Source organism: Magnolia sinica, chromosome 10 (assembly GCF_029962835.1).
Source record: "Magnolia sinica isolate HGM2019 chromosome 10, MsV1, whole genome shotgun sequence".
Classification (NCBI taxonomy): Eukaryota; Viridiplantae; Streptophyta; class Magnoliopsida; order Magnoliales; family Magnoliaceae; genus Magnolia; species Magnolia sinica.
Window position 1 is genome coordinate 7,569,298 of NC_080582.1, and position 12,514 is coordinate 7,581,811.

Consider the following 12,514-nt stretch of genomic DNA (forward strand, 5'->3'; position numbering starts at 1 on the left):
TGGGATTTCCTAAGATATCGGTGTCAACACGAACATCTTGCATGCATGCGAAGCAATCGTGGGCTCGAATTTGTTCTTGTATGTCTTCTTCAACGTCTCATGCTGCATCCATAAATCAACATAATTATGTATTAGAGATTTTTTTTAATTTTTTTTGTAAGAATTTTTTTTTAAAAAAAAAATCATGAAAAGAAGTAGTGATGAGTAGGGATATCTAACACAACTATGATTAACTAAAATGAGATGAAGTCATTTTGGGGTCTACCAAACAGGCCTCAATTAAAATTGAAATTACCTTCCAGAGATCTCTCACTTGGACCACCGTGTCTTGTGGGAGACCAAGGTCATCCCAATGAGCTGGGATGCCATATGCAAAGAGTGCCCGATTTACAAAAAGCACAGCCATCCTATAGCCCGTCAAGGGTGCAGCCCAAACCTGTAAAAAGAAAGTCACATTATTCAATGTCCACTTTAAATAGTTCATGTTCAACAAAAGCTACATGCTTTTGAGGCAGGAGACAACGTACCTCACAATCTCCTATCATCCTAACCTTCTTCGCTTGAACGCCAAGAGGATCTACTCAACATTAATAGCACCAAATTCTTATGTTAGATACAATTTCACAAAGAGTAAAAAATTACAATTAAATATAAAAGTGTAGCATGTTTGCTTCATGCTTTAGGGACAACGAAAAGAAAAACATCACATTGGACAAAATATGTGAAATAGAATTCTAAATAATTGATTGTTTTTTAATGGATATGTGGAAAAGTTGTGCCCAAAGTGTCTTTGCAATTATACTATTCCGTACTCTGGCCGTGCACAGGCACAGCGCGGCGGCGGTGTTCACGGGCAAGGGCGTTGTGCGTGCGGGTCCCAAACGGGCTCTTCTCTCATCTTATCGACTCTTTCTTGGGCATCACGCACTGTGCTACCCTCTGGTATTCGCCCCATCCGGCGGCGTCGCGGAGCGGAGACTAGCTGCCCGTGCTCCCCGCGCACGCTGCCGGCTGAAAAGCATTCGCTCCCCCGTCAAGGCACAGACACGGTAGGTGGTTTATAATAAAAAAGTGAGAGCTTGTCTCTCAAAAGGCAGGAAAACCTACACCAATCCATGTAGCTAACATATATACCTTGGTTAACATCGATGACCTCCTTGTTGCCCAAGATTGCCAATGTTTCGTTACTAGCACTCCGGAGATCGCATCCAATTATAAGGGGAGCCTTAGAAATAGCCCAAATGCTGAAGTGGACTATGTACTCATCATTCGTCATCCCTCCATTTCCTATTTCAAGCATATCTGGATCTGATCAAACAAAACCCAAAAATATAAGTTGATATCTAAGAATAAAATAAGTAGAAATCATGAATTCCTTAATCGCGTAAGATTCTAACCATTCCAGCCACCAGGCCTTGCATACTCAGCATACACTTCATTTGCATCAGCTCTAGAAACCATGCTGTGAAACCAAAGACATTTTAATCAATCATATGATCCTTATGATTAAGAAAACAAGAGAAAAGCAACTCAATGAGGAATTTCAAGAGGTTTTAACCTGTCCCAGTTATCAACAATGTCCATAGTATTCCTCCAACTGTTTCCAACTCTATCGCCCCACAGAGCCGGGTGCATATCCCCCCTAATCAACGGAGGAAAATAGATGAAAAACACAATGGGAGAAGAAATTTAAAAGAGGTATGACATGCTTGTACTAATAAAGAATTACCATTCGCAGAGAGAATAAAAGATTGGACGGCCCGTCTTCATTAGTGCTCGTGTCATTTTAGGATATCTATTCCAAGAGTAAGAAGTAAATTTCATAGAATAAAAAAGAGCTCCTCAAAATTGAAATTGAAAGTGAGTATAGTGTGCTTACCGAACTATCGGCTTAGTACCATCGAAGAAGCAATTATCATATTTTAAATAATCTATTCCCTGCAAAGTAGTTCATAAAATTGTTCAATTAGTTTAATTAATGGACGACCTTTATCAGAAGTTTAAAGAAATTCATGTTTTCAAATTTTAATACAATTGGAGAATAATGCTACAAATAAACTTCAACTTAATATACATACCCATGAAGCAAAGGTCATGGCATCTCTCTCTTCATAACCAAGTGACCCTGGTTGAGTCTGGGTACATGTCTTATACCTGAAATTTTTGACCCATTACGAAGAGCAATAACCATCTTAGTCCTTTCTACCTCTTTTGAAGAATCATTAGATTTATTAAATGAGGAGATTTGATATTCATGGATATCAAAAACCCTTACTCCAAATCCCTCATCCCAAACAGCGCTTAAGGAAATAAACCATTAAGGATCGGGACGCAGATACATGGTTCTAAAAGGTATAAATATCTATTAGAGTCACCACATCCTCTATTAACATCAACCTTAAGTAGGAAAAAAAAATGTAATGCGCTTACCCTGCAGACGAATAAATTCCGAGCTTAAGCCCCTTGCTATGTACATAATCTGCAAGAGCCTTAATACCTGATGGAAACGTCGATTTTCTAGCAACAAAATTACCCTGAAAATTGAAATTCAATTCCAAATTTTCAATTGGACAGTAAGTATCTTTAGAACATGTAACCAAAGAACTAATAGATTTGAATACAAAGTTTTAAAATGAAAAAGGCAAACCTCTGAGTCACGATTCAACTCAGCCCAACAATCATCTGATAAAGGAAGAAATTGCAGACTTGATTAACCATTGTTCAACAATGCAAGTAGTTTTTGCTAATAAAAAATAAAAATTATGTTGCAAGAACAAGATACCTAAATTAACATATTCATATCCAAGCTTGGAAAGGCCAGTTGATACCAAAGCATCGGCTGTGTTACAATGGAAAATAGCAGCAATTTAGTAAATTAATAAAAGCAGGGAAAGATTTTCAAAGCTCCAATTGAGCATTCGAAAGAACCACAAGATTCAGGTAATAATTCCTTACAAGAAAGGAGAAGAAAAAATAAAATATAGTACTACATTTCGGCAAATACAAAACCACTTTATAAAACAAGAGACAAGGTTAAATAGATTCAGTTCACCAGTTTCTCTGACTATTGTCTCATTAATACCGCACCAGAAGTGATTCCAACTATTCCACCTGGAAAAGAAAAATGATTATAGTTACAATGATGGAAGAGATTCCTTTAAAATGGTAAGAACATATTTCATTTATAACTGCTATATATTTACTAACTTCAAGATCACTCCACAGTATCCTAGCATTTCCCATAGTTTTGATTTGTATATGTTAAAACATTTTTTGGATCTTCAAGTCAACCAGACTCGAGTTAAAAAAAAAAACCAGCAATATATGTATGAATGGAGAGTAATTTGATACTCTGGCTGCATACTTGGGTCTGACGTGTTAACCATTAAGATAAATAGAGAAGGAGAGGGAGAAAGAGAGTTTTACCCCATTGGAGGCGTCCTGCCAACACCATTGGTGAGAAGATTTCGTCTAGTATCATTTTCTGAACGTAAAAATCTAGAAGCGGATACGGAGAAGGAAATGAGAAGAAGCAGAGAGATAAGGAGTTGAGAAGCTAAGTATCTCTTCATCTTTTTTTCTGCTTGTCCTCACCACCCTTTTACTCGTATCGTATCCACTGCTCCTCTAAGACTGAGAATCACTGCATTTATAGAGGGAGGAAAGGAGAAGGGATGATTTCGGTGAGCAGATCTGCCGAGATTGTTGAGTGCCGTTGCTTCTCGGGAACGAATTGGCTACACCCCCTTACACCAGCCAATGGCTGATGGTCGGTGCTATGTGGGACCCACCATGATGTATTTGTTTCATCCATGCCGTCCATCTATTTTTACAGATAATTTTACGGTATGAATCCAAAAATGAGATATATCCAAATCTCAAGTGGACCACATTACAGGAAACAGTGTTGAATGAGGGTTGACCATTAAAAACATTTTGGGGACCATAAAAGTTTTGGATCAAGCTGATCTTTGTTTTTTCTCTTCATCTGAGACTGTATGACCTAATAAACAGATTGGATGTCAAATAAACAGTATAGTGGGCCTTAAGAGAATTTTAATGGTGGATATCCAAGAACTATTGTTTTCATGTGGTGTGATCCACCTGGGATTATATTTCCTCTCATTTTTGGTATAAATCCATATCATGATCTTTAAAAGTGGATGAACGGAATGGATGAAACACATACATCATTGTGGGGCCCACAGAGCACCGACCACCAGCCACGGAGCTGGTGGCATGGGGAGTAGCCAATCCGTTTCCTTGCTTCTCACGTCTACGGCATTTCCTGTGCTTCCGGTTAACAAGATATGCCCGATTTCTCATGCCCATCGTGAGGAAAACTCAATTATCGACTTGATCAGATCCTTCCGGTGGTGCCCACCTTAGACGAGTGTATTCTGTATCCACTCTGTCCATCCGTTTTTCCAGATAATTGTAGTTCATTATCCAACCGATTGATGTTCGGTGGGCTCCATTATGATGTATCTGTTTTATCCACGCCTTCCATTCATTTGGACAGATTATTTTAGGACGTGAGATAAAAACTGAGCTAAATCCAAATCTCAGGTGGACCACACCACTGGAAAACAATGGTGATTGAACCCCACCAATAAAACCTTCTTGGGGGCCACAAAAGTTTTGGACAAGCTGATTCTTATGTTTTCCTCTCATGTAGATCTGTGTGATCTAATGAACAGGTTGGATGGAAAATAAACATTACAGTGGGCCTTGGGAAGTTTTTAATGATGGGCATTTGATCACTATTGTTTTCCTATGGTGTGGTCCACCTGATATTTGAATCTACTTATTTTTTTGGGTTCATGCCCTAAAATGATATGGAAAAATGGATGGACGGCGTGGATAAAACATATGCATCTAGGTGGGGTCCACTTACAACCGACCGTAGCCAAGTGGGTAATCCGCCGGATAGTGTAAATTCCACTTTATGGTACGGGGTTATATATCTACTATCATGGTGGACCACTGTATAGGAAAGGTCTACCGTGGATTGCAGGTAATTATCGGAATGATTCTAATTGTATGATCACATACATCCGATTACAAGCCTGCAAAATGGTCGGTAATATTCTCTAATTTTAATCATGCAATCCATTTTTCATGACCTTAATCTAGTGGCTTTGATAATCCGATCATGGTAATTTTGGGTTATGAAAAATCTACATTTCATGGTGTTGTTGTCCTGTTCAACGGTCATATGTGACCGTAAGTGGGCCACTTGATGCAACCATTAAAGAGATAATTTGATACCATGGAGGAGCATGGCTAGGATTGGTAATCGATATGCATTTATTAATATTAAAAAAAAAAAACAAAAAAAAAAACAGATATGAATGTTTTATATATGTTTATCCAGGGGAAATCTACATTAATTCAGATATGTTTTTCAAACTTCAGTTGCCATTATCCAGTATCACATCAACTTGATGACGTTTAACTGCATTAAGTAATTTCCCATAGGCCATCAATTGGATGGTCAGTATTATCCCAGTGGGACCTCCCAAAAACACTGACACCATGTTATTGTTAGTCGGTGTATTTCGTAAAGGGCAAAACAAGCAAAGGGATGGCAGCTCAGTGGCCCACTTTGATGTTTATGTTAAATTCACCCTGACCACTTGTGTCACTTTTTTTGGTGGGGCTCACTTTTTCTTTTTTCTTTTTTTGCAGAAAAGAGTCTGTTGCGATTAAAAAGGCTTTTACATGACTTCGGGCGGGCCTGACTACAAGAAGGGGAAGAACCCGTCTATAGTGAGAGAACACTAAATACAAAAGAACCACTACGGCCAATGAAGAGTCAAAACTGGACCTAAAGTGGGAGTATATCTCTAATAATTGGAACGTACTCTTCCCATGTTTCAAAAACCAAGATTCCCTTATCATATTTTAGAAAGAAAAAGAAAAAAAAAGATATAAGAGATTCACTCCGAACATTAGTTGCGCAATCTTATGTTAGGCCCAGGTTAAAACAAAAGGAGACATGAGACGTGCCACTTGAACTTTTATTGGGCCCACTGAGATATGCATGATAGATTCACTCCGAACATTAGATGTGCAATTCTATCTTAGGTCAGGTCAAAATATCATGTTGACTTGTCCATCAATGGGCCAAAACAAAGGAAACGAGTGGGAGAGACACATTAATGCTGGATTTTGACGGGGCCTACCATAATGATTTTAAGAAATCCAATCCAACTACTAGATGTCACACCAAAATTTAACTTGTAACCTAAAAATCATGCTGATTTATGATTAAGTTGGATCACACTAAGAGAAATAATTTAGATGGTGAGCATTTTCTTTGTACATTATTCCAATCGTGCCATGCACCTAAATCATGAATGATAATCAGACTCAGATATTACTATATCCTAAGCATTTGATATAATTAATCGACAGCATTTTCATAATTTTCTCAATTAAGAACTTTTTCACTAACATTTTAAATACTAATATAAAAGGAAATTTCAAAATTCCTCTTAATACAAAATATTACACCCCCACACACTCACGCTGCAGTGGATAAAAAATTCCTCTTAATACAAAATACTAATTAAGAGCTTTTTTTCTTCTATTTTTTACACGCACACACACCCCCACACACGCACGTGGGAGTGGGATTTCACCACCTATGGATACTCAAAACCCTTGACCGGGTGTTGAAACTACCGGGAGTCTACCACTGGAGCAAAAGTAAGGATCCAGAAATAGAGCTTATATATATATATATATATATATATATATATATATATATATATATATATATATATATATATATATAAGCAATTTTCATTTGCAGGTGGAACAAATAATTGAAAAAGGTGTACAAGGCAATGCCCACCCTCCAAATTATTTCCCTCATTACGGATCACCTGAATCATGGATTACCCTGATTTTTGGACTAAATCCTAAATTTCGGTGTGGCATGTAATAGTTTGAGTGGATTTCACATTGTATCGTAGTGGGCCCTATAAAAAATAAATTGTGAATGTTTTTCTTCCAAGCATTTCCTTTAATATGGTATATCTAAATCACATGTCAGCCTAATTTTTTGGCCCAGGACCTAACATAAAATTAAACATCTAATAACATAAAATGCTACTAGGAATAGAGTAGCACACGACACCGTAGGTAGCGTGTGGTGTAAAATCTAAATGGACCCACCATAATTTGTGTTTTATCTACATTGTCCATTCAATTTTCTAGATCATTTTAGGGTATGAGGCAGATCTAAATCTATGAACTACACCATAAGAGACGGTGGTGATTGAACACCCACTATTAAAAACTTCACCGGAGTTACAAAAGTTTTGGATCAAGCTGATACGTGTGCTTTCTCTTCTTCAAGGACCTGTGACCTAATCAATAGGTTAGATGGCAAACAAATATTACAGTAAGGCCTAGGAAGTTTTCAATTGGTGGCGTTCAACCACTACTTTCCTGTGGTGTGGTCCACCTGAGATTTGGGTCTACCTCACTTTTGATCTCATGCCTTAAAATGATCTTTCAAAATAGACAAACAGAGTGGATAAAACACATCATGGTTGGGCCCACAAAGCTTTTCCAGCACCACCCAGTAACTAGGTCGGTGCTGTGTGCTACACCAGGCTTTAAGAGCTACACCCTGTGGATGTTTGGCGGGTCCACCCTTATGTGTAATAAAAAAAAAATAAAAAAATTCTCTCTTTTTTTTTATTTTTATATACACACGCGCACACACCAGCACACACTCATGCCATGGTGGGATTTCACCACCTATGGGTACTCAAACCCTCAAACAGGTGTTGAAACTCTTGAGAATCTACCACCATAGTAAGAGTAAGGACCTATGTAATCAAAATTCACTTCAATAGGTAGATGTGTAGTCCAGTGTTAGGTATAAAACCAAAAAGTTATGCTAACATGTGATTCATATAGGCTACACCAAAGGAAAAAATTGACAGAGATATTGACTACTAATTTTTAGCAGGCCTACCATAATGATTATGTGGAAGCCATTTACACCATTAGATACCAATGTAAAAATTTAGTGTTGAAGACCAAAAATCAGGAAATTTTGTGATTAAGATAGACCACACTGAGGGAAACAATTTGGAGGGTGAGTGTTTTCTGTGCGCCTTTCGCAATCATTTGGTGTATTTGAATCAAGGATATGGATGGTCTTGGAGCCCTACACCTAAAATTGGGTCATGCAGCCAGCGGTTGGTGTAGATTTCAGAAACACATTAGGCCCATATAACTTCATAGCCAATATGCAATTCACTTATGCCCATGTGATTTTGGGTTATTCAAGAATTCTCTATTATGAGGGTAAATTAGACTCTTCACCTCCATTCCATATTATTTAAGGAATGTTTTGGTAAATATGTAAAATATTTGTAATGTTTCAGATTTTTGTTATTTTGGATTTCTAAAATCTCTTGAAAATTGTAGCGTTTCATATTTTCGCTATTTTGAAATTTTAAAAATTTTTGAAAATTTTCATTAAAATTAGCTTACATTGTCACTTATTGACCCTTAATGCTCGATGTAAACTTATACATGAGTGATATCAGTAAAGAATTACATAAATCCGATTAATCAACCATATGAAGCCAACAAATCCACCCAATCACGTAAATTAAACCTCGAGTTTAGCTCATGATTTGCTCATCTAAGGTCTAAATCTAGTTGAGTTATTACTAACTAACCAAGACAACCTTAACTAAATAAAGACCTATTAAGCTCACTTACATCTGAATCAATTGAAACGTTCATTTGTACATAGGATTGGCTGCGTTCAATATGAGGGAAATAGAACTCTGTTGATGAGGAGTTCAATGAAGATGAGAGTGACAAGCACAATGAGACAGTACCTGCAGCTATAAGATAAGATAGTAACTGCAGCTGCAAGATGAGACGTTGCCTTTTATTTATATTGCATTTGCTTAAAAGTTATATCATGATATTTGTAATTATTTTTTAACGATTAAATTGTAATATTATGGTTATGGGTGGATGGATATTTTTCTTTTTTCATTTGTACCATTGAATTAGTTGATGTTATTTAAATCTCTTATTATATTGTTGGGTAATTGTATTCTTTCATCACTTTAACTTCTTCTTTTTTTTTATGTTGTCCTTACCTAACCAGATATACACTTGTAGATATGTCATTGGAAGATAATACATCAGTAGATATTTGATATTATGGAGTCCAAGTCTACTCCCAAGATGGAAAGATAAAGTTACAATATAAGTTATGTGGAAAGCAATTTATCAACAAAACAAATCGACTCAAATTACATTTAGCTTGTCGGGGAGCAGACGTCGCACTATGTAGCAAAGCTCCTCAGGAAGTCCAATTTATTTCGAGTTATTCTTAACTCAAATACGAAGACTTCCTACACTCATTACTCTATAACTACAACTAATACAACCAACAAAAGAATATATAGAAGTATGCCTATTATAAATGAAGAATGGTTAAGAAGAGGAACTGCATCTAGTTCCAGCCGACCTTCCACAATTAGTAGAGAAGAAGAACAAAAGAGAATTTTAAGGGAACAAGAATAACACGATTATCAAGAGGCCGTTAAAGAAAGCTTGAAAATAACATCTAGATCAAAGAGTACCAGACAACAACATCAACCTCCGAGACAACATGATGCTGAAGTAGGAACGAGTAAACCATCAAAATTTCTTAAAAGTCTTGCAGTATTTTATAGGCGGTTGAGAATCCCGTACAAATCGGATCATAAAAAGCGCTTGAAAAAACTTGTTGCATCTATTAATGAGGACGATAAGAAAGTATCCCCACCATCCAATTCAGCGGAGGTAAATGACTATTTTTTGAACACATCTAGCTCGGAGTCGGCCCAGAGTTTTCTTGCAGTTGAATCCGTAAAAAGAGAACCGAAGGATGATTCTGACAACCAAGATGGAGGTGGAGGAGCGGGTTACTATTACGATTAAGGATAAGGTTAATCTAGTTACATGCCACAAGGGCATTCATCATATAGAAGTGTAACGTCTCGAAAAAATCCGTGCAAGGACCCGAGTACCACCTTAGGCAGAAATCACCCAGGACCAAATCCTTTAGAAATTAGGTTAATATTAGCAAGTGCTAAACTAGAGTGCTTATAAAATTAGCACTAATCACTTTAAATATGATCTGCAAGACCCAAAACGTGCAAAATCATTGACACTACATTATCATGAAATCTAGAATCCATCCTTAAACCCGGTTGCTCTCGGGAGCACATCGAAACTCCGTATCGGACCTGGACCGCACGTCGAAAGTCCGATTACCCCGAAACTATACAGTTAAGACCGCATTACTGGACTTGATAACTCCCTCAGAAATCAAGTCTTAATTGTGTCTAGAACTACACAACTTGAGCCCGGAGCGAAGAGTGTGAGAAACGTGAAAATATTTAGAAATAAAAATCTGAATTTAAGTAATCTGAGTCGTGTCGCTTGTGGGCCAAATATAAGGATTCAGACCGTCAGAATCTGACCCAAATGCACCCTCGGATCAGGAGAAATGTCCCACACATGTCGATGTACTTGTGGCCTTGATCGAGTGACCGTGACCGTTAAACTGAAACTGGTCCGCCACGGCTGATCTGTAAACCCGATCGGAACAAAAACTCAGCCTGACCTAGATCCATGGTCAGGGAGCTTAAGTCCACCGCATGTAGAAAAGAGGCCACCAGAAGTGCTCCGTTAGATCGGAACAGTCCGTATTTGGATATAACCTAAGTATACCTTGGCCCTGGGGCTATTCCCATCAAACTTGAGCCTATATAAGGACCTTAAACACCCTCTCTCATATGCCATATGAATTTGCAAACCCTAAGGGAAAGAAGAGAGAAAAGAGAAGAAGAAAGTGAGGAAGAGAGAGAGAGAGTGAGAGTTAGAGGTTAGGATCTTTTCCTGACGCTCCTCGTGCTTAGCCACCACTCCTGTGTCGCTATACGGGCGATACCAATCCCGTTCTTAGGTAAGAAAACCTAACCTTAATCTATTTTAGAGTTTCAGATAGTGTAAGTTATGAAATAGCTAACCTAATTTATGTTATAGGTTGTCAATCTGCCGTAGACAAAGACTTAGCTTTAAAACTGAGTTCGTTACAAGTCTACCGGCAAAAGGTGCAGACTATAAACGTATAGGTTATGATTTTTAAGGCTTTCAATGTCGGTTAATGGTTTATTATTGATGTGGGTGCAATTTCATATGCCAAATGCGATGTTTGTATCGCGTTTCTGATTTATATGAACTATATTGAGTTTAGTGTATTCCATGTATATGTAGAAAGTATCTAATACGTATGAAATTTAAACGTGTGCTTGCCATGATTAATTGTCGTGTGTTTGTGCTAGTTATATGTGTAACAACTCCTTGGCGAAAGGATTTGCCCTAAGACGTGCTATCACAAACATACGTCATGTATATTGGAATGTGTAGTCTAAATGTTTGTAGAAATGTCTGAATGATCAAGTGTGTAATAAGTTGTACTTTATATGGGCGTTGAGAAGAGATTCTCAACTATCTTAACGATGTGTATGATTTCCTTCCTGTAACTTACATCATTTGTCTATTTTACTTAGACACTGCTTATGTGTGAATTCATGTTTAAGTTGAAATCCATCAAATGCTCACATGCTTGTATGATTAGAATTATTGATCCATTACTGTTCTGATTAACTTGTATGATTATCTGTTATCATTGAATGTGTTTGGGACTATGGAATAGTTCAGACAATCGGTAATAGGTTTTGATTTGGTGGTTGAGGTTGTTTCGCCACATAGGACGTGATTGATGAAATCGAGCCGTACTTGAGATATCGGCAGTGGTTAGGCCACACGGAGTGCTTACGCACTTCATGTCATTCAACTCAACGTGCGCTCGTACTAATCGAGTTTGTCAAGTAACCCGATTGACCCGATGTATGTTCACCATGTATGGACGCTACTGCTTGAATCTAAGGTACCAAACTCACCAGTGAAAATCCTTTTAAACCTTGGTACCTCGATCCGCTAAGACTTATGAGCGGGGCATGGTGGTATGGGACATCGTGGTCGAGTTGTCGGCCTACGCTGGGGTGACGAGCCTCCCCGTAGTGACCAATGAGCAACCCAGTCTCGTGAGCTGAATACGGTGGTATGAGACACTGTATTCGAGCTATCGGCCTACACTGATAAGGTGACAAGCCCTTTGTAGTGACCTCGAGAGTACACTAAGACTGCGTAGAGGCGACGAACCCTTACGTAGCAACAAGAGTACACTAGGCCTGCACTGATAATGTGACGAGCCATTTGTAGCGACCTAGAACCGTAACATCGTATGAGATTTACTAGGATTGACAACCCTAAAATGGATCATTATTTCGGAATTGATATAATGGAGGTACCTTAGCTTCCCAATCCTGCTGTATTAAAGGGACTAATAATAACTTGGTAATCATGCTCATTTCATCGCATTGCATGTGCCCCGGGTTGAAGAGCATAA

At 38.0% G+C, this 12,514-nt stretch overlaps 1 protein-coding gene across 1 annotated transcript; it reads right to left on the bottom strand.

Moving 5' to 3' along the window:
• Positions 1–4,045, bottom strand: LOC131257339 (alpha-galactosidase 1-like). Its single transcript, XM_058258235.1, has 14 exons — positions 3,427–4,045; positions 3,053–3,111; positions 2,783–2,839; positions 2,648–2,682; positions 2,431–2,534; positions 2,079–2,154; positions 1,880–1,938; positions 1,730–1,795; positions 1,559–1,642; positions 1,398–1,462; positions 1,135–1,308; positions 528–577; positions 296–436; positions 1–102 (listed from the first exon to the last, which is right to left on the bottom strand). The coding sequence occupies exons 1-14, from the start codon at positions 3,570–3,572 to the stop codon at positions 10–12; spliced, it is 1,209 nt and encodes a 402-aa protein (XP_058114218.1). The 5' UTR covers positions 3,573–4,045; the 3' UTR covers positions 1–9.
• Between the last annotated feature and the right edge of the window lie 8,469 nt (positions 4,046–12,514).